General features: G+C 41.8%; 2 protein-coding genes across 6 annotated transcripts in view; one reads left to right on the top strand and one right to left on the bottom strand.

Moving 5' to 3' along the window:
* The first annotated feature begins 55 nt into the window (after positions 1–55).
* On the top strand, positions 56–6,438 carry yars1 (tyrosyl-tRNA synthetase 1). 2 transcript variants are annotated; one of them, XM_044171334.1, is made up of 14 exons: positions 56–821; positions 1,469–1,542; positions 1,631–1,777; positions 1,907–2,082; positions 2,200–2,329; positions 3,329–3,409; positions 3,778–3,870; positions 3,964–4,099; positions 4,208–4,293; positions 4,417–4,552; positions 4,718–4,815; positions 4,951–5,144; positions 5,243–5,384; positions 5,581–6,438. In XM_044171334.1, exons 2-14 carry the CDS (start codon positions 1,486–1,488, stop codon positions 5,689–5,691), a joined length of 1,587 nt encoding a protein of 528 aa, XP_044027269.1. In that variant the 5' UTR covers positions 56–821; positions 1,469–1,485; the 3' UTR covers positions 5,692–6,438. The 2 variants fall into 2 exon arrangements, with proteins under 2 accessions (XP_044027269.1, XP_044027270.1); XM_044171335.1 differs by having other exon boundaries at positions 694–821; positions 1,473–1,542.
* A 74-nt stretch (positions 6,439–6,512) lies between these two features.
* kiaa1522 (KIAA1522 ortholog) overlaps positions 6,513–22,578 on the bottom strand; it is a 38,330-nt gene continuing 22,264 nt past the window's right edge. For 2 of the 4 annotated variants that reach the window (XM_044171329.1, XM_044171331.1), the window contains 8 exons: positions 13,816–13,974; positions 13,442–13,485; positions 13,191–13,329; positions 12,467–12,574; positions 12,209–12,375; positions 11,908–12,108; positions 8,295–11,790; positions 6,513–7,794 (listed from right to left, as the gene is read on the bottom strand). In XM_044171329.1, the coding sequence (XP_044027264.1) occupies positions 7,754–7,794; positions 8,295–11,790; positions 11,908–12,108; positions 12,209–12,375; positions 12,467–12,574; positions 13,191–13,329; positions 13,442–13,485; positions 13,816–13,974 (4,355 nt within the window). In that variant the 3' untranslated portion in view covers positions 6,513–7,753. Of the gene's footprint in view, positions 7,795–8,294; positions 11,791–11,907; positions 12,109–12,208; positions 12,376–12,466; positions 12,575–13,190; positions 13,330–13,441; positions 13,486–13,815; positions 13,975–15,983; positions 16,377–22,578 lie in introns of those variants that run through there. The other 2 variants (XM_044171332.1, XM_044171330.1) reach the window with 2 other exon arrangements.

Here is a 22,578-nt window from a genome sequence, read left to right as displayed (position 1 = left end):
AACAACCTTCATTTAAAAACTGCATTTTGTGTTTACTTGTGACTAATATTTACATTTTTTTGATGATCTAAAACACTTAAGTGTGACAAACATGCAAAAAAAAAAAAGAAATCAGGAAGGGGGCAACTGCATTGTTACCTACTCATCTTGCCTTGTTTTCTAGAAGGGCCCAGTGTCAAAATGTAGTTTCAAGACTTTAATTACTTCACATTGTGCTTACATGGCATGGTGCATATATTGTGATTAATCAAATTATCATTAACATACATCATATTCCAGCCCAGGGGTACTGGTTGGTTTCTGGTGAATAATTAAACTATGTAGTGTCTGTTGTGTGCACTGTACTTAATGGGAACCTGGAGAGTACTATAGATCTGTAGGAGCCCAACAACAATTAATGGGTTCGTTTGGCCATGCTGAGAAAAAATAAAGTTAATTCACTCTGAGCGCAGAGAATGTGCAAGAGTCAGTACTGCTGGTAATGTTTTGATAATAACATTTCATCAGTTTGTCTTGTCCTTATACCTGACTCCAGTCAAACAGACGATAGTGACGTGATATTGTCCTCTATGCTTGCCTGCCAGCAGTAGAAAACGTGAATTTCAGTAAATATTTTACTCCCCTGGAAAATGCAGACGTTTTGCTTGCATCAATACATCCATGAGCTGAATCATAGGCTCTGCAGTCTGACCTCGATTGCTTTCCCCTGGAATCTAACTAGTCGATAGCAGAGTTGATGCTATCGCTGATGCAACACACTGACAGATCCACCCAACCGGCTTTTCTCACCGACTTCTCTTTGTAAGAAGACAGGTTTTGAGGTGAGTCAGCAGGTTGTACAATATGGCTTTCTGGTAGACTGATATTGCTGTCAGATATACTGAAAACATACGTACTAAATTGATCATAGTTTTAACCCGAGACACCACCGGAGCTAGGTAACGTTAGCTGCACATGGTTTTGTTGCTGGCTAGCTAAATAGCCCTAGCTGGCTTGTTCATTCATTATCAGCGTGGCGTTAAAGGTGAGCTGGCCACAAATGTAGCTAACATATTATTTTAAAGTTGACTGAATTACCCATTCCTGATATATGGAGGAAACTGGGGATGTAATTGTAAAAACATAGTTAACATTAGCCAGTAGCTCCCCCTTCCGTGCTGTCTAAGTAACGTTACTTACTGAAATTCAGCTTAACGTCAACGTCACCTTTCTCAGTGGCTAACTTAGTCGGATAGACCATGCCTCATACGTTTCACTAACCGTCATTGTATTGCACCACGTTTCACTGAAAATAAATTATTTGGAAACTGCCAAGTGAGTTCTGAGAAATGTTATTGCGTTAATTTACCTCCTTGTTTGTGGCTAAGTGCAACATTAAACTTATGGAGTTTGAACTCATATATACTCTCGAAAGACAAAGTGAAACGAAGCTTCTGCCATTAACAATGCTTAACTCCTATTTTCCTAGTCAGAAGGCCCTGCACCATGGCAGATAAGCTAAGCCCGGAGGTGAAGTTCCACCTCATTACTAGGAACCTCCAGGTGGGAAATACAAGCAAACATATACTCACAGTGACTGAAGTCCCCCAGTAGCTTGGCCTCATTAATCTCATGAACGCATGTATTGCAGGAGGTCCTTGGAGAGGAGAAGCTGAAGCAGGTTCTTCAGGAGAGAGAGATGAAGGTGTACTGGGGCACAGCGACCACTGGCAAACCCCATGTAGCTTACTTTGTCCCTATGTCCAAGATAGCAGACTTCCTCAAGGCTGGATGTGAGGTGGGTCGATCTATTTGAGCATCTTGTCTATTGTTAAGGAATTTGATTTAATCTCTACTTCGTGCTAAATCAAAACTCTGCTTAGCAGTAGCTTATATGCATGTTTTTGTTTTTTCTTCTTTTCCTCAGGTCACTATTCTGTTTGCAGACTTGCATGCCTACCTAGACAACATGAAGGCCCCCTGGGAGCTGCTGGAGCTCAGGGTGAAGTATTATGAACAGGTCATCAAGGCCATGTTGGAGAGCATTGATGTGCCTCTGGATAACCTCAAGTTTGTCAAAGGAACTGACTACCAGCTCAGCAGGTCAGTTGTGCTGACAGTACTCAGAGACCGTCTTAATATGTATTTATTTAACTCTACATTCTGCGAACAGAGTATACTTAAACTAATGTTTTAGGTCTGTATTTTCATGTTTGTCAGAGAGTACACTCTGGATGTGTACCGTCTGTCTTCCATGGTGACAGAGCATGATGCTAAGAAGGCTGGAGCTGAGGTCGTCAAACAGGTGGAGCATCCCCTGCTGAGTGGTCTGCTCTACCCTGGATTGCAGGTAATAACACTGTTCTAGATGGAGTAGTAACTGCTGGACTCATCACACTGCTACTAAAGAGTGCTATAAGATTACTCTGGGTCTCCTCATAATCCTGATGATAAGATTAACAGTTATTACTGTAATTACAGCAAAATGTCCACATATCAAAGATAACACAAGTAAACACGAAATGCAGTTTCTAAATGAAGGTTGTTATTATAAAGGGAAAACAAAATCCAAACCTACATGGCCCTGTGTGAAATAGTGATTGCCCCCTAAACCTAATAACTGGTTGGGCCACCCTTACCAGCAACAACTGCAATCAAGCATTTGCGAATACTTGCAATGAGACTTTTACAGCGCTGTGGAGGAATTTTGGCCCACTCATCTTGTGTTTTCGAGCATGAACTGCCTTTTTAAGGTCATGCCGCATCTCAATAGGATTCCCTCCAAAGTCTTCATTTTGAATGGCTGAAGAGGAATTCAGCCATTCAAAGACCCAACAACAACATCCAAAGAACTGCAGGCCTCACTTGCTTCAGTTAAGGTCAGTGTTCATGACTCCACCATAAGAAAGAGACTGGGCAAAAATGGCCTGCATGGCAGAGTTCCAAGACGAAAACCACTGCTGAGCAAAAAGAACATTAAGGCTCGACTCATTTTTGCCAGGAAACATCTTGATGATCCCCAAGACTTTTGGGAAAATACCCTTAATAATAACAACATTCATTTCATAAACTGCATTTTGTGTTTACTTGTGTTATCTTTGACTAATATTTTAATTTGTTTGATGATCTGAAACATTTAAGTGTGACAAAAAAACATGACATGCAAAAAAATAAGAAATCAGGAAGGGGGGAAACACTTTTTCACACCACTGTATAAATAAATAAATATATAATATATATATACTCCAAATAAAAGCTGTTTTTTAAAACTACATCAGCTAGTGCACCCTCATATATTGAACTCTTTAGAACTTGTTGTATTGGAGTAGTAAATGTGATTTGTCCTCAGGCTCTGGATGAGGAGTACCTCAAAGTGGATGCCCAGTTTGGAGGAGTTGACCAGAGGAAGATTTTTACTCTGGCAGAGAAGGTATCATCTCCCTCCATCTTTGCACATTTATTTCAACCCTTCAACCTCTCTCTTACCTACATTACTGACCTCTTACCTCTTCTATTTCATTTTCAAAACATACTTTATAACTTCAGCTCTTGTGGAACTTGATGATTAGTTTAGGAGTAGCTGTGAGTTTATTGATAGCACATGGCTCATTTTTGACTTATTTAAAGGGACAATTCTAATTTATTTACTCCAGGTGCATTAAGTTTCAGGTCTTGACAAAATAGAAATGATTATAGATTAACTATGGATGTCACAGCAGGGTGATCCCATGAAACATTTTTCAGAATAAAATCTCTATGAAATATAACGTGTAACTGTAGCCTTTCATTTGTCTCCAGTACTTGCCCTCTCTTGGCTATTCCAAGCGTGCCCATCTGATGAACCCGATGGTACCAGGACTGACAGGGGCCAAGATGAGCTCCTCAGAAGAAGTATGCCACAGTAAAAATATAAGTCAAGATTTGTATAAACATTTTCTTCTAATGCTTGGTAGTCAGTCATAACATTATCTCTTTTGGCTGCAGGAGTCAAAGATTGATCTACTGGACTCCAAAGAAGATGTGAAGAAGAAGCTGAAAAAGGCTTTCTGTGAGCCAGGAAACATCCAGAACAATGGAGTACTCTCCTTTGTCAAATATGTCGTCTTCCCTCTACGCGGAGGTAGAATACTCCCCCTTGAATCTCCTTCTGTTGTCTTGGCTTCAGATTTTTTCTCCACTCATATAAAAAATATAAAATGAGTTCACAATTGAGATCATTGTGTTTCAGAGTTTTGCATCAAAAGAGACGCCAAGTGGGGTGGAGACAAAATCTACACTATGTTTGAAGAGGTGGAGAAGGACTTTGCTGAGGAGGTAAAGTATAGACACACTGGTTTATTTGAAGAATAAAGGTATTCTTAAAGTATATCCCTGCTAAAATGCTTAATTTTCCCCTCGTGCTCTGGTCAAACCATCGGTAATCTCTGACCTTGTCAGATCATCCACCCAGGAGACCTGAAGGCCTCAGTGGAAGTAGCACTAAACCAACTGCTGGAGCCAATCAGAAAGAAGTTTGAGTCACCTGAGCTCCGCAAACTTACCAACTCTGCCTACCCCAACCCCTCAAAGACGAGTCAGTATTTTACCCATCATCCTCACTGTCTTCCCTCTCTCACATTGTTCTAATCTTTTTTGTCCAAATATAGCAGTGTCTAATTCTAATGCTAATTCTGCATAAAATGGGATGTCAATTAGCTTAATGTGTTGCTATCATTTGTGTGTGTGTGTGTGAGATCAGAAGGAGCAGGAAAGAGTGCCAAGGCAGGAGTAGAGGACGATGAGCTGGCCCCCTCCAGACTGGACATCAGAGTGGGCAAGATCATCAGTGTTGAGAAGGTAGGACGTCAGACTCGTCACTTGATACCTGATCAATATAGCGTTTCTTCAGATGATGTGTGTCAACATGATCCACCTGTATTACAGCCCTCTTTCTCTGTGTTCATATGGGTTTCTTTGTTGTCCAACTTCCAGCATCCAGATGCTGATTCCTTGTACCTGGAGAAGATTGACGTGGGAGAGCCACAGCCAAGGACGGTAGTCAGCGGGCTGGTGGCCTATATTTCAAAGGAGGACTTACAGGATAGAATGGTGTTGGTGCTGTGCAATCTGAAACCCCAAAAGATGCGAGGGATTGAGTCTCAAGCCATGCTGCTATGTGCCTCTGTGTGAGTGTTTTATTACTGTTTTGCCCAAACACACACGGCACATCCCTCTGCTTCATTTTTAAAATTTCCTCTTCTCTCTATGATTGGTTGATTTCTAGTGAAGGGGAACCCAGGAGGGTGGAGCCACTGGACCCTCCAGAGGGGTCATCGCCAGGAGAAGGGGTCTTTGTCGAAGGATATGAGACAGGCAAACCAGACGACAGACTCAACCCAAAGAAGAAGGTGTGGGAGAAAGTGCAGGTATGTTTCAGCCAAATTTTACTGTTATTCTATTCAGAAAGAATAACTTCTGTAATTTCTTCAAAATCCAAAATTAAAAAATATGAACCAATGTGTTTTAGTTAGCATGATTATTTTATATAATGGCATATTGGAATAAAATTCCTCAGATAGACTATATGTACATAATGATTGTATAATTTTTCTGTCTCCCCAGGTGGACCTGAAGATATCAGATGATTGTGTAGCTCAGTGGAAAGACAAGCAGCTAATGACCAAACTAGGACAGATCACATGTAAGACACTCAAGGGAGGCAACATCAGTTAGATAAACATACATTACATTCACCACCGAAGCTGCTCCTGCCGGCCACATTACAACAAAAATACTCTCATCAACAAATTGCCATGGCAACAAACTTCATCTGGATGTTTTCTTGGAGAATGATGGGACATTGATGCCAAAAGTCTCAGATGCTTTGGACTGGCTTAGACAAATTCTGTTACCTTGCATTGACTTTATTAGAAAAAAATATGTAATTCCCCTGTTCAACAGAAATTATGTAACTAATCAACACACGATTCATTACTGTTTCACTTTTTTTTTTTTTACCAGGGGTTGTTTGGTGTTCCTAACACACTTAAATGTACAAGTACAATATAACAGAGTTTCTGCAAAAGAGACACAATTCTACTCACATAATGGATTACCTTCTTGTATGTTGCAGTACCAGTTGCTCATTCGTGGTAGTAGTTGACAAGGAATCTCAGGTGTTTAAAAAGGGACTTAATGTTTCACTACTAAAATTACACTGTATTGCTTTCATTGTTAATTTCAGGACAGTGGCCAATCTGCCAAACCTAATTAATAAGAATGGTTTGATGGGCATCATATGTATATAAAAATCAATGTTATGTACTATAAGACATCGGACAGTTGCATTGTGGGCAGTGTTTTACAGAAATCAATATCTGGACATTAAGTCATAAAGAAATAATGCATCATCTCTAATATGAAATAAATGCTGGCTGAATTCTGTGGTCTGCAGAAATTAAATAAATGTGCTAGTTTCGAGATACTGTATGTGTAAAGTAACCGCATTTAGGTGTCTGTGCCACATCTTTAAAGAAAGAATGCAGGGAACCGCATTTTTAATACACTTAAATTTTATTCATAGAAGTAATAACTGTACATAGGTCTTTATAATCATAATCAGATGTAGATTTTTAACCCATTACAAAGAGTCTGTATAATTCACTCACCAATGATTTTGCTGGGGGAAAGCATTTTGTGCAAATAGTGATGAGCTGGATTTTCCACTAAAAAGGCTTGGCCCAAAATTTTAGATACAGGACATTTCATAAAAACCCTGACCTCACACTAAGTCTATTCCAGTGTATCAATCAACCAGGGCCAATAGTCACACCCATAGCCCTAAAAGTGGTTTTCAGATGAAATATATTCTTAAATATTTTGGTAGGAAAAGGTGACTGACAGTGCTACAAGTGGAAACAACCACACATAAATAAGTAGGATACTTGTGTTAATGTTTTCCTAAAAGATTTCTCAGAATGTGTTGGGCTGACCTTTTAATAAACCCAAGAAGAGATTGTGCAGATTGAGTAGAAGCAACTAATTGACATTTTAGCAGTTGCTGTAATCAGATGCTTTTCTGTATGAAGTCTTACTGGTTTATCATCTGTAACTTTACAAAAGTGCCTCTGTCCTGACAAAATATCTTCCTCTTGTGAGTATGCAGCATCCCTTTTTTTTACTATTCCAGATATATCGATCCACACAGTGAAAAGCAGGACTGAAACTGAGTGTGACAATTTTTTACTCAGATCTTTAAGTAAAGGAAGTGTTGCTGATTTGTCCTGTAGGATGCAATTGTCCGCCTTTTCTGACAACTGCTTAAATCCCCATGGAAATTATGTATTATATTACAACAAGGGCAAAAAAGACATAACAGATGGTAAAACTCTGTACAGAAATGCTTTGTGAAGACAAATCCTTTTCTCTGAGCTGCAGTGACCACTACCTAAATCTACCTCTGGGAGGCGATCTCACACAAGCCAAATATTTACAGTTCAGTCAATGTACACCAATTCATCCTGAGGGGCCTTAATAAGAGATAAACTATAGCTTAGAAAAATACTCCAGAATAAAGCTATCATAAGAAATTGGGAGCGACACATTTTTTGCATAAATATGTAGGAAGGCCATTACAGGCTAAGGCTTTTGGAGAAGACTTAACACACACAACACTCTGATAGTTGAGTTATATGTCTCTGTAATGTCAGTCAATGCTGTGAATTATCCTTTTACTTGCTTGTAGTCTTTGCTTGTTCCTCTGGCAAGGTCCTTAGTTAATCATCACAAATCTCTTTCAAAACAGTGTTTCAATTGTGTCCGCTGTCACTCTTGTAGCTGAAGGGGGAAGACAAGAGGAGGTTAGACATTATGACATCAACATAATACAGTTACAGGAACACACGTAATGAGTATTCTGTCCTAATCTAATTCAGTTACTGAGACATGATCATGAGCTTCAGGTTAAGGCTGATTGAAGCACATTCTTGTACATTTGACTGGAAAAAGCCAGCAGCATTTGTATTGTGTTTGTGTGGAAGGGGGCTTTTGTGTGCAGTTTTCTCTTGTTTGTATGAAGAGCAAAAAATATGCTGTTTAAGGCAATGTTAAACTGCTTAGCCATTCAATATCATGGTAATGCTAGGATTTGCATTCTCCTTTTTCATGACAAGAGAGTGGCACGTTAGCTATTGATTTATGCTAGCACTGAATAAGCCTTGATGAGTTTACACATTCAACAGAAGTACACTGAAACACACTGATCGTGACCGTCCTTCACGACTTCCACAAAGATGATGGCAGAAAATCATGGTTACAAATAATGTTGCTGCTCTTACTTGTTGTCTCAGGAGGTGTTATTCCACTCATATGTTGTATTCCTATTGTTCTGTTTCCCTCAACACTGAAGTCCATCTTTGCAGAACAAGCAGGAAGATTCTGTGTAGGACTGATGCTCCCATGGACTGGTTTCTTAGCTACTGGTGGAGGAACTTTGTCAGACTTCACCGCACCATTGGTGAAAGCGGCGGCCTTTGAATGGTCAGACACCTTCATGAGCTCAGTTGCCAAGCTTTGCTTCAGACTTGCCTGAGCTTCAGGGGAGGAGGCAGCTGCAGTCTCTATGACAACCTTTTTTGCACTTCTAGAAAAGATAAAGCTGGCGGTAGAGGCTGGGGACTTGTGCATGTCACATCCTTCAGGTGATTTCAGGGACAGAGCCCCTTGTTCACTGACACAGCTGTAAGTGGATGACCTCACACCCAGGCGTGATGGAAGACCATCTCTTGAAGACATGGCTGCAGTTTTCATACGTATGGCTTCCTGTAAGCGCATGGAAGGGGTGTTTAGTGTCACAGAGGATGTTTTTACTGTCTGAGGGGGAGATTTTAGTGATAGAGACTTGCGGATGGGCTTCTGTGGAATGTTTTGAGGTCCTGGAATTGAGACCGGGCAAATCTCCTGAACTGCAGCTCCCTGGTTTGTTGACTTGTCCTCTGATGGAACTTTCACCTGATCTTCAGTCATGTTGACTGATCTGAGACGAACCATCTGAAGAAGGGAGGGGGTGACTAGAGGTATGTTAGCATCCTCTTTGGGAATTGGTGCACTTTTGTGGCGGGAAAGGAGTTCCTTGCTCCTGGCATCTCGATTTGCTACACTGGGCTGCCTTCTGAAATTAACCCCATGGGTTAAATTCTCTGCTGGTAAAGGGGGTGCTACTGGGACCGTAATTGGAGGTTGAGCAGTGACGGGAGACTCAAAGGACGACTGATCTTCAATTTTCAGAGAGTCTTGCTTCAGGAAACTGCTGGGAGGAACTAAAGCAGAGACTGATACTGGGTTCTCTGCTCTTGTAATAGGTGGCAAAGGAGGTGCCTCCACGGGTGGAGGTGGGACATTGTCTGAAACAGGTAAAAAATGCTGCACTGGTCTGCAAGAAATCTCATCACAGATGTTAGCTTTTGAAACTTGCATGACAACCTCTGGATTGGTGTCAGTTACTGTTTGTGGAACAGCAGGAGGCAAATCTGGAATTTCGCCTTGTTTAATTGTCCCAGATTCACTTGAATCCTCAATTGTCTCTCCAACTTCTTCCGTGGGTCTTTTTGAGACATCCAGCTCTGTGATACAACTGTCCATCACATTTGGCACACTGTCTGTCACAAATGGTGGAGGAGGTGGAGGAAAGTCAACCTCATCTCCTCCATCAAAGACTGAGTCCCCTTCCATAGGAGGCGGAGGAGGTGGCCAGCAAGACTCTACAACATGAATCTCCTCCTGTACTCTCTGTAATTCATCTGGTGGCATAGATACTGATGAAGGAGGTGTCTTTCTTGACAGAGGAGGTGTAGGGTGGTATGCAGGGGGAGGGGTAGGTGGTGGCGAGCCCTTGCTAATTTTTGGGACCTCCACAGAAAGCGTCTGCATGGATGTGACCTTACTTTTGACCATGTCATTCTCGCTCTTATCAACAAAAACTATAACCCCATTCTGTGAGAAGGTTGTGTGGTTCTTAACAGGTAAATTAACTTCTGTTGTGGCACTGCTACTCATTTTCTTTTGCTGTCTATCCACTGAGAGCTCTGTTGACACCAATTCCTCTCTGTGCAGTGGTGTCATGGGTTTCTTCATGACAGGAGGGGGATCTTTCTTCTGAGTTGTCTCTTGACTCTCAGGGGCCTTCACTACAGGGCTACTACTTTGCTCTTGTATCTGAACGTCTGCACTTGCTTCCATTCCCTCTTGATTGGTACCTGAACATTCCCTATTCTCAAGCTCCTTTTGAACACCTTCAGGACCTGTTGCTAACAATGTCTCAGGCTTTGCTTTGCTTTCTGACAATTCTAAGACAGATGTGTCTATAGTTAAATGTTTTTCAACTAAAGCTTCTGTCTGGGTTCCTGCTTGTTTAACTGTGCTGTCCTGTATCTGTGCTGGTTTCTGGGTTACTTTGCTGAAATTAGGGCAAGGCCCACACAGGAGCTCAAAGGTGCATCTGTTGTGAACCCATGTCTCTGGAGGAGGAGAACATGGTGCTTTGACTTTGGGAGGTGGTGGGATGTTCAACAGTTCTCTAATTTCAACTCTCAAAGTCGGAGAACTGTTATTCGGAGTGAGTTCTTTTGCAGCAACAGCGGGTGGAGATCCCTGTGGACGTGGACTGGGAGTACATATGGAAACATCTGGATTGACAGGCTCAGATGTACCGGATGATAGAGAGGTAAGAGAGGAGGAAGGAGAAGCTGCTGAGGATGAGGCCCGAGACACTGATCTCTCTGGTTTGACCGGTTTCTTCATCTGTTTGTCAGGGGAGGTAGGGGATATCCCTTTTGGAGAAAGTGTCGGGGTGCCACTCTGACTGGAGTAGCCACTGGAAGGGGACATGGTCCGTTCAAATTTCCCACCTTCTGAAGGAGTTTTCTGTGGGGAAGTGCTGATGGGTTCTGGCTGAAGCTCTGTTGCTCCTCCTGCCTCATTGGAAGAGGCCTGTATGGGGCTCAACGGACTGGAGGAAGCATCTAGAGAGCTGGAGTTTGATACAGGGGTGGGGATCTTACTGGTATCTGCAGTAAATGATTTTATCTCATCCTTAACTATAATATTTTCTGTGGGATTTGCCACCTCTCCAGACACAGAGTCATTGAGCTCTTTGCTATCCACCGGAACCCTGGAGTTGCTCCTGATCTTATTACAATGCAGAGAGTTTGTTCTCCGTGGAGGTGCAGGGGGTTGCTTGGTCTTCATAACCGATAGACTACGAGTGAAATTCTGCTTGGTCTTTGCATCCTCCACAGCAGCCACTGACCCTGAAACTCCAGTCTCAGATCCTTGACCTGTAACATTTTCACTTTTACTGCTGGGGCTGCTAATCATGCTAACTGAGCTACGGAGACTGAGAAGGTCTTGGTCCCCAGTAGACTTCTTTGTCTGGCTTTCCTGCCCATTTAGACGCACTCTTTGTGAGTTACCACTACGTGTGCTACCCTTAGAAGATACAGGGGAGGAGTTTGAAATAATAGTCTTTGAAGACTGTGACTCGCTCCAGTTCGACCCCGAAGCCGATGTGGGCATCAGTGTGGAGTTGTTGTGGAAATTGTCAGTCTGGGAACCATCACCATCTGATCTTCTGGACAACAAAGGGCTGACTGATGAGTCCCCGGAAGCCAGGCTGCTTTTGCTTACAGTACGGACACTGCCATGGTTTACACTACTGCCACGTGTCCGGCTGCTGCTGCGGTCGATCTCTATGACTTCAATCGAGGCCGGCAAGACTGCATTAGGGATGATTGTAGACAAGTAAGTGGCCTGAGGAGATATGGACATCACTGGGCCCTAGGGGGGAAAAGTCACAAATGGTCAAGACAGAATCAGGAAAGATAAAGACTGAAGTTTCAGAAAACTAACTTGAATTTTAAAGCCATATCCTTAACTAACTGATTTCACTCTTACCTGGGGTTCCTGGAGGAAGCTAAATATTGTTGAAGGAGAGAAGGAGGAGGAAGTGGTCATGCCAGGTACTGCAAGGGACTTGGGTCTCAGGGTTGAGCTGGGGCAGAGATAGGAGCCAAAGCCCTGGTGGTTGAAGGGCTGCTCGTCTTGGTACATTGCCTGGAGGTGCTTCCTCAGCAGCTGCTCATCTCTGGATGCCTGCTTAGGGTTGGAGAGAGGACCATTCTTAAGTCATTAAAAAAACACAAAACCTGTAATGTATGTTAAAACTATTCTGAATTCTTTCTGGAGAACCCTTTACCTCCAGCTCTGAAAGGTGCACCCTTGCTCCCTCCTTATTCGCTACTGGAGTCCCTCCATCAACCGTAGGAATGATAACAACACCTGATTGGTTGTTTCTGACCTGTCCGTCATGATTAAGGGGCTGGGTAGAAACAATCTGCTGGAAGGTTGAGCTTCTGTGCAATGCTGGGAAGAGGGAAGATCCCTGTCAAAACATGTTTACCACCAAGGATACATGATGTGTACTGATTTAGCAAGGATGATGGTGTGGACATACCGAGCTCTTTCTGGACCTGGTTTGGAATACCCATGATAGTGGTCCTCCTGCTCCTCTTCCTGCTCTTATCTAATCTTTTTACTGGATTCAGAGGCTTAAATGTTGAACCTGAGAGACAGGGAAAAACTGTCCTATTACAGTAACTGAATTTGAGGGGTATTTATGCAATTTATTATATTATATTTATTCCTGTATTTGGCACACGAAAAGAAACTGGTGAAATAATGGGAGCAGTGCACTGAAACCCAGTAAAGTATATTGGGAAACTGGCTTTTCAAGAGGATTAAAAGAATGTTTGAAATATGGATCAGAATATCAATCACACTTTCTTTGTGCACACACAGACACACACATGCACACAGAACGGCATACTTTGCCTTCCAGCTGTGCTATGCAGAGGCAGCCGCAGTGATGTCTTCAGATGCTTAGAACTTTAAATAACTGAAAAAAGCTGTGTGTGTGTGTCAAGTTCCTTTTCCTTTGACTTCACACCATAACTGCAGAGGCACCAAGCAGCTGGGAATGAGACGGGCATGCTAAATAACTGCACGCCTATGATTCATCATAAAGCAGTAAACCTAGGATCAAAGCTCAAACTGCTTTCACAGACACAAGCACTATGATTAGCTCCTATTTCCCAAAGATGAACAAGATATGGATGCTTCCTTTCCAAATCTCTCTCTAAACACACACACACACACAAACAAACAGGGCTGTCGTTTACCTTGGTGGGTGAGCACAGGCCTAGTCGACACAGCAGAGGTTAGTGTGGTATCAGTACTCCCGGTGGTGGATCTCGACTCCGGAGAGCCACCTCCGTCCTTGGAGCTGATATCCTGCTCCGGACGCAGAGTGTCTGTGGACTGCAAGGGATATACACACACATGGCAGTATTTAGTTAGGTGGCATTCTTTGTGTGTAGGAAGTGACGGAAATATTACATGACGTTATCCACAGAGCTTTTGGGGCACTTACAGCAATGCTCTCAGCGTCAGGAAAGTTCATTCCATTCATGTGTTCTGTGTGAACCAGAGAGACAAGGATCAGGCACATAATCTGAATACAGTCAAACTCCATACATAATCATGTATATGCAGTATCTATAATCAGTGATGCAATCATAGATAAAAAGGTGGGTAAACTTTAAGCCACCCCCCATACACTCTTATGCCTTTAATAAGTCATATAGTACTTACAATAATGTACTATACTACAATGTGTCATTAAATGTTGTGGGTAAGCTTTATTTAGGTGGGTTTACATTTATTGTAAAACACAAATACATGCCAAACATACATACATGCAAGTAGTACCTAATATGTTTTCATATTTATAGTGATGTGTCTGACCTTCCTGCTGTAGTATCTTGAGCCCTTCCTGGGCCTCAGTGTGCAGGTCCTCCAGGTACTGTGGCCTGCTGCCCTCAATGAAAACATTCTCCTGGTAGTGCTGAGAGGTCGTGTAGTGGACGGTCAACCTCTTCTGGTCTTCATTCCCCTTCGGGCCAGCTGTTGAGATGGTGGAAAATGAAAGGGTCAGGGAAAACAGAGAAGACAACTAATGTAATTGGCTTATATGATAATAAACGTTTTGCTGTTGTGTCCTAGAATGTGCACTTCAAGGAGAATTATAGTAATTTCACTGTAAATAGGCTGGAATGGGTACCACTGATCTTAAATGTCATTCAACAGCAGCTTATTACTCTTCTCTCCTAATTACTGTGTATCTACCATTTTGCCCATTTTTGCTCTTTGGACCAAAAATGTCACACTTTATTCTGAAATACATCAGCTTTCTCCAAGCCATTTAAACCGTATTTTCCACTGAGAAATCTTTCCACAGGTACTTTGTTGCAAATATCAACACACATACAAACAGACTCAACAGGTGTGACTTTTATCATCAAGTGTATGTTTATCTGTACATCTTTGATGCAACACACTCTTCAAATCTCTTCAGCCAAACAGTTTGGTGGGCAGACTTCTCAGCCTGACTAGACTCTCGACAGTAAACTATTGCCTGGCTAATCTCCTGCAGGATCTCTCTTCCTCGCTAATCCATGGAGGATTAGGATCTGGATTGTCCACATGTAAAGCAAGCAGGGCCAGTTGGTGCAATGACACAGCCATCTTTAGTCCATTTATGCTAAACCACAGTGTTTTATTGTGCAGAATTCTAAAGTACGAAAATATGATGCATTTGTTTTGGTTTTGTCCTCATGTTATTGCCTTGTGGGTGGAAATCAAGAGATGGCTAGCTTTATATTCTATTGCCTTGAGTATGTGCACCCAAACAATAATATTTGGTGATTTAGGAAGTGGAAGCCCTCTTGTCTTAAAAACTGTTGTCTTACAAATTCCTTTTTGATATGATGATGAAAGAAAGTTTGACTTCTGTGGCTTTTTGTTTGCCTGTTAGGCACCGTTTGGTTCTAGAGGGCATAATTGCAAATAGGCAAAGGATGCTAAATAAGAAGAAACCGTGCAGCTAAATTAAGGCCAGATATTGAAAAATTATGGAATTGTTCAGGTTTGTTTATAAATATTATTATTATTATTATTATTATTATTATTATTATTATTATTATTTCAGTGTATTTTTTGTGTGTTTTTAAAAAATCTATTCTTAGTAGTGTGCATGTTGTTTGCTTGCGGATGTGCAGGCTATGTAAGTTATATAAGTTGTATATTGTCTTGTTATTAGTTAATGAAAGGTCAGCGCGAGGTGTCCCCTTTCCCTCCTTTGTCACTTTCAACAGTGTGGCTCTCAGTCTCGCCTGGTTAGGTGACACTGTGTGAGTGTGGATGTGCTTACTGTACATGTTTGTGTGTGTAAGGGAACAGACACCCCTATCTGCCCCTATCTTCCCACATTCACACAGGTGAGGCAGCCCAGACACAATGCCCTGGCCTGTGTGTGGCTGTGGGAAATCTCAGGTCATTGTGAAGCTGGGACTGTCTGATGCAATCCAAAGAACAGAGACAAATTTCATTACAAAACCACAGCAGAGTTCATATTACTCACAACTGAGTAAGTGTTGTGCCCTAACTAGCAGTTGTGATTAACTGGAAAAGCAGCCCTCCATGAGATTCTGCCAGACCCCAGCAGGAGGTTTAGGGTTTTGGTCAATTTAGACGATCGTTGAAAAAGTCAGTTAAGCCCTTTATCTCATTAGAGTGGACCCCTAAATTTCCTTCAGCATCAATTCTTGTGTACAAGTGTGTCTGTGTTTGTATGTGTGAGACAGAGAGACAGTGACCAGCACACAAAATAAGCAATTATCATCAAATTTTTTCACTGAAACATGTTACTAATACATCACCTCATAACCTCAACCGTGCAACACAAACTTTTTAGGGTATATTAAGTATTGGAAAAAGGTCAGATTAACTCCAGACACCTCAATCAAAGCAAAGCTAAAGAGTATTACTGTCATATAAACCAGCGTTCATTTTTGTCAGCAGCCTGAAGTCAAAGCTACAGCCTGCCATATTCCACCATGTGAGTCAGCACTCACCCTTCTTCTTGAAGACAGACAGAAGAGAGTGGATGCTCTTCCTCAAGTAGACCACCATGCCTACAGCAGCGCCATAGCAGATACAAAATCTAAATATTGCGGTAAAGCAGAGTCCAACCAGTCCTCTTTCTGTCAGTGGTTTGTTTTACAAAGAAGATCCAGATAAACTCTGAGGATAGAAAATTGAGAAAAGCTTGACAGTAGTTTGTGAGTGGCTGTAGATGGCCTGTTGTCAGAGTGAGAAGCTCTCTCCTCATTCAGCAGAGTGCCTGAGTGACTTGGGAAGGACAAGTGCACAATAAAATCTACTTGCAGACAAGCAGCCTGTCCCAGCTGCCTTATCCCTGTGTCTGATACCCTACTCCCTTCCCCCTCTGCTCTCTCTCTATTTTGCTCTGTCGCTCACACTGTCTCTCTCCATTGCAATTCCCTCTCTATTGTCAAATGAAGAACCCTCCCACCAGCAAAACGGCTGTCAAAGTTTGGCTTTCAGCAGGCATCCACCCCCACTTCACTCAATATAGACCGACACGTGTGATTGTGTATATGCACATTACACCATGCATGTGAATCCCCAGTTAAACCAGAGAGTAAATTTCCCTTCTTACTTGAATACATTTGCCTGGAGAGGTACAACTATCTAAGAAAAAAGTGACAAAAATAAATACAATTTTGTGTAGCAGGAATGTTTTTCCTTCTGTCTCATCCCTTTTAATGATCTCGTGACCCTTCAGATTCATCTTGAGCCACGTGTTTGGAACCACTTTTTTATGGGGTTTTTGGGTTAACAGTTTCTACTGTTTGGGTCAGCAGGACAAAACTGTTGTCAATATGAACATTTCACTGTGTAGCTTGGTGTGAAATACCACCTTGATAATAACTAAAATAACATGAAAATTGATGCATGCATTACTCATGTACATTAACTTGTGTTTATTGTTATCAATTCCAGTTGTGGCTATAATAAAAGCTAAAACTACACCATAATATTTAATATATTTTAGGGTTATGTAGTTGTATTTGTCGTTGTCCTTTCCTTAATGAAAGCCTTCAGCATCATGCATCTGTCTGACGCTCTGTCTCATTATCTAAGGGCTACAGGGGCCATATTTGACAGTAGAGGTTGTGTCCTCACAGTGAAAAGCTAAACAACCATTTTAATGCACTGTAATGTCTTACCCTCTTCTGTATCACTGCATCACTGCCCTCTTTCCTCCTTCTGTCTCTGCCAATCCCTCCTCCTTCACATCTTTCTTTTCCTCTGCCTTTCTCTTCCTGTCTGCCCGTTTGCCTTATAGCCACAGAGGTCTAGTTGGAGTTATAAATAGCTGACACAGCCTTGGTTCATCATTGCGGCTCTAATGGCGCTGTGTGTGTGTGTGTGTGTGTGTGTGGATGAGCTTCTGTGTGCCTACTAATGTTTCCTGACAAACTGCAGAGGGTATGAAATACAACACGGCTATGGAAAAAAAAAACTAAAATAGCTGATTCTGTGCCAAACAAACAACCGGTACTGTGTTCCAGGATTATTTCCTCGCTTTGGAAGCATCACTTTGGTTCACTTGCCCTCTGAATGGATGTTTATTTCACAGCAGGGGGCTACAGCTGGCCCATACACCCGCACCAGCTGGAGGGACGTAACACAATTACCTTCATCCATACACCCACCATCCCTCCTCACACTGCACCAGCACAGAACTCTTGGCACTGGAAAAAGGGTGGGGATACTAAGCTTCCCCAGTGAAGAAATCTCCACCCCAGTGTCCAGGGTCAGACTGCTCGGCCCGGGGTGCTGGCGGTGGTTCAGCCTCTGGTTGAGTGGGGGCTGAAATAAGATGAGGCCTTCAGGAGAGCAGCTTTAGACATGGGAGTCATGCCAGAGGATTAACTCTGCTGGTGGCTTAACCTGTCCATCTCTTCACCTTACACTCCCTCGCTCCTGACATTTGCTTTTACTCTATCAGCACTTCTCATCTCAGTCTTTTGCTTAAAAATGTCTCTTTCATTTTATTCTCTTTTCATTTTTATTTTTTTTTAACTTTACACCAAAGCTTGACGCGTCCTCTAGATGATATCACTCAGGCGACTAATTCGTACTCATTAACTCCTAATCCATATTAATTTGTGCAAGACAGTTTACCAATGTGGGACATGTGGGAGCTTATGTGCATAAGAAAAAAATGTGGCCCTTTAAATTCCAAATGCTCCCTTTCTTCAAAAATAAATCCCTTCCACACCCAGTCCCCTAAATACAGACCTTTACGAACTGCCAATTTTGGGGGTCTCTGGCCCAGCCTGTGTACCCCCCTGTTGTTTACCAAGACTCCTCATATCAATATTCATTAGAGGACCTAAAGAGACACCATCTGGTCTTGGGGGAGAGGGCAGAGGGGAGAGAGGGGCGTCACATGCCTTTGATTCAGCGTTCACAACACACCATTCCACTGCATAAGCACAATGACACAATAGAGGAAAGTAACATATGCTAACTTCACGCTAATGTGGATTTCCCAAACTTTCACATTTTGAATATAAAAAGAGATTGTAGATTAGATAGAACTACAAATATTCAACTCTTGACTGCCAAATACTTCTTTTCAACAATTTAAAATCAAGTACCGTACCTTTTTAAGGGCTATTTAGAAGTTGTTTTACAGCGTTTTTGCGTAACGCTAAAGATAATATCATAAATCAACTGAGCCAGACAATTTAAATAGTTAGCAGGTCAACAGCCTGTTGGAGGACAATCACAGTTCAGGCAGCTAACAAAACAGGCTTGTTAAAATGTCAAAGGTCAAAAAAAGTACACCTCATTAGTAAGAGCCACATTCAAAATAACGATAATGATTTGACATGCCATTCTCTTTTTCTGATTTACACCTCATGCTGTGGACCTCATGCTTCTTTTCTGAGGGAAAAGAACATTTTAAAACATGAATTCAATAAAATAAATGGTTTAATAAAATAAATAATGTCCATAAAACATTCTAATCACAAGTCTGGCTAAAGAGGTGGGTTTTGAGTTTTTGTTTAAAGATATCAACACTTTCAGCTGCTCTCAGATCCTCAGGCAGACTGTTCCAACAGCTCAGGGCATAAAAACTAAAAGCTGCCTCTCAAAACGTTTTTGTCCTGCACTTGGGAACAACTAAAGAAAATCAATTGTAACTTATTTATAACTTTTTTGGGTAGACCAGATAGGAGGGCATTATGGAAATAAAAGCGTGCATTAGTCTCTCTGCCTCGCTCAGAGAAAGAAATGGCTGCTCCTCCAGAGACACAGAAGACTACACAACTGTTTTCACAGGCTGAAGGGTACTCCTCATGATAAGTAAACTGAACTTCATGTGTATGATTGATGGAGCACCTCTTTAAACCTGACTACTGAGATTCATTTGCAGCTAGCAGCTCTTCAAGACAAAGTGACCCACCGCACCTATTCAATAGCGGGAAGAAATCTGGGATATAATACTGCTTATAAATGAAAAAAAAAATCACTTGACATAACTGAAACATTTACAAAATAACCAGACAAGACTGACCTATAATAAAAGGCAAATATATCGGTTTTACCGAAGTAGACACAAGCCCCATCTCTCTGAGAGATCACATAGACAAGCTGCTCTACATCAGGGCTGTCATGTATGTATATATATATATATACATACATGTCACATATAACTTCTTCCTCCACTAGAGAGTGCTGTATCAACTGCAAGTATAAGACTGCAAAAACAGCATCAGTCATCTGATGAGCACGTTTAGTGTAGAAACACAGGGCTGGTTTTTACTGATGCGGGATGAAAAAAAGCAGCTAAATGTAAAATATGACTCCCAGTGGACTGACCAAGCCCAAACTCGGTCAAGATGTAATCCAGTGATCACATGGTGAGTATTAGCTCATCTCATGTCCTCAGGTCACTCTCTCACTTGCTGCACAGGGGAGAAAGGATGTAAACAGAGAAGCGGGGAGAGATAGAGAGAGAATAAAAAGCGATAGCTGGTCTGCCTTTGTCATCAGTATCAGGTGAGCATACTGGGCCATGAGAAGCAACAGGCTTTCCACTTCATGCCCGGCTGGGCTTGAAAACAGCCACTGTGTGTGCGTATCAATGGGTGTGTGGTTCAGTGCGTACATGCTGGGTTCATTAGAAAAAAATTTTGTGTGTGTGTGTGTGGGGGGCAGCATAGGGAGGGACAGAGCTGTGAAGACAAAAATGAGAGGCACACCTGCAGACCCTGGATAGCTTCACACAATGTCACAGCTGTGGAAACATGAGGACAACAGGTGCTTGTTCAAGACAGAGGTTTGGGACTTCCTCGTCCTCTGTTAGTTTCTTGATGTTTCTGGGAGAAAACTCTGAAAATGATCTGCTGAAATTCCATCACATGAGCACAATGTCTTCAACAAAATCCCAAACTGAGCGTAAACGTGTGAGGCGGTCCTTATTCTGTAATTTTCTTATTGTTAACAAAAACCAACAATATGACAAAACCCAATAATGTGTTAGTTTGTCTTTCAGTACTTTTCAACTATAATTTTTCGCAAACGCTACTCAAACAGGAGTAAATAGTGCATTTGTTGGGGACTATTTTCAGCTGTGGATTAATACACATTTGGTGGCCTAGTGAGTATTTACAGCGGCAGTATGTGGAATTGATCGAAAATAAACCACAGTACCTATGTTAATGTTAATGAAGGAACATGCCATCCAGTGCAACAGTGTGGCTCATTGATGTGTTTATAATAGTTTTTGGAGCTCTATGGCACAGAGGAATAAACTATGTCAGGATTTTGCCTACAAAGCCAATACTCGTTAGTTAGTGGGATCAATGCATTGTTTGTTTTGGTCTTTTCGTGGGATTTGTTGGAAGAAAAATATGGAATGTCACCAGCCTTATACTTTAAGATGGGTTTACGCTCTACAGCAGTGATATTGGTAGATATACAGTGGTGTCTTTGTCCCCTGAACACAATGATTGGCTGTAATGTCTTTCTCTCCCAGCTGCTCTTTCCATCCCTATAGACAGAGGTAATGAAACTTTGAGAGTACAGGAAGAGAGGGTTAAAATGTGACCAGCAATAAACCTTCAATTGCCCCAACACACACACACACACACACACACACACACACACAGGTGTCATTATTCAGCTCGTTGCTGCTCCCCTGATTTGTATTCTATGGCTGATGTGGTGGACTTGAGTTATGAGCTCCCCTACATTGGGTGGTGTAGTATTAACCAGGGGGCAGAGCGAGGCAGGCTAACCTCCATCCTCTATGCACATATCTAGTGGAATATTTCATCTTTCATGTATTTTTTTATGATAATATCTGGCACAGCACCGTTCAGGTGGCCTGCAGAGAATGAAATTTGAACTGATTAGACTCATTCGTTACTGTATCTATGTGATGAGAGATACTAGTGGTAGAGGGAGCATAAGAACAGTAAATGTAAAAGGTGTACTACAGGATCCTGGAGATGGAGGGAAGATTACAGCAGGAGTGGTGGAGATGGAAGGGCAGAGATGCGAGGAAAGGCCGAGGAAATAGGAGGAGAAGAGAAGGGTACAGGGCAGGGGAAGGACATAAAACACGGAGTACAGTCATTACTCATGAAAAATCTGCATTTCTGATTCCCTCTGGGTGGCTCACAGAGCGAGTGAGATAAAGAGGGAACAAGAAAGGAGGAGAGTGGGTTGAATAGAAATGGTGGGGAGGACGAAGCGGGCAAAGGAAAAAAAGAAAGAGGGAAACGAGTCACTGTAGAACTGTGAGCAAATCTAAAATTTTATGAAATTTGCAAAAATTCAGAACCCCAGATTATCTACTGGGCACATACTGTGTGAATATGATGATAATGCTTCTCCACCATTAATTGGATTATGTGAAAAAAATCAAAAATGGTAGATGCCATTTTACCTCTTTGTCACATAAATATGTAAGACAGCAAAGACAAATAGCTTTGATAAAGTTTAGGTTTTGCTGTGGACAACTTTGGTTAAGATGAAGTACAACCAAGTCATTGGAGGATTTCAGTTATGGTAAAGAAACATTTGCTAAAAATCTAAATTTCACTCACAGTAGAAATATTCTTTGCCTAAACTGAGAATTCGAATACATACGTCTATGTGTGTGTGTGTGTGTGTGATTAACATTTAAAATATTATTATTGTATATTATTATATATTTGTTTATTTTTGGTTGGTGTCAGTTCAGCTTCCAGGTTTGGATAAATATAAGCATGAAAGTGAAAAGACACCTTATCCTAATACAGGTTTAGAAGTAGTTAAATTGTTATTTAGAACATCACTGCATTCAGCACAAACTGAACTAAATCAACAAGCATGGTTCCTTGATGGTTTATATGGTACTGGACGTCTCCCTCACCTAACCCTGGTGTCTCATGTCCTCAGCAGAGATCGACTCTGTATTTGCTCCAGTTCTAAATCCTGACCTGAAGCTGGTTGTGCACCTGAGCTAAGGTGACTGATTGCACTTCAGGGAACACAAACACAGAGCTAAACTAAGCTGCTGCAGCACCCGCTGTGCTTAAAAATAGTAACTGTCACTCTTTTTGTTACTATCCCTCTCTC

The sequence above is a fragment of the Siniperca chuatsi genome, linkage group LG17, assembly GCF_020085105.1.
Source record: "Siniperca chuatsi isolate FFG_IHB_CAS linkage group LG17, ASM2008510v1, whole genome shotgun sequence".
NCBI lineage: Eukaryota > Metazoa > Chordata > Actinopteri > Centrarchiformes > Sinipercidae > Siniperca > Siniperca chuatsi.
The sequence above is the reverse complement of the archived record's forward strand: the minus strand, read 5'-3'. Positions and strand labels throughout refer to the sequence as shown.

Excerpts from the sequence above, each read along its gene's own strand:
- yars1 (XM_044171334.1), top strand. The coding sequence starts at position 1,486 with ATGGCAGATAAGCTAAGCCCGGAGGTGAAGTTCCACCTCATTACTAGG. Across the intron at positions 1,778-1,906 it reads TCCTCAAGGCTGGATGTGAG|GTCACTATTCTGTTTGCAGA; the intron begins GTGGGTCGATCT and ends TCTTTTCCTCAG. Across the intron at positions 5,385-5,580 it reads AGGTGTGGGAGAAAGTGCAG|GTGGACCTGAAGATATCAGA; the intron begins GTATGTTTCAGC and ends CTGTCTCCCCAG.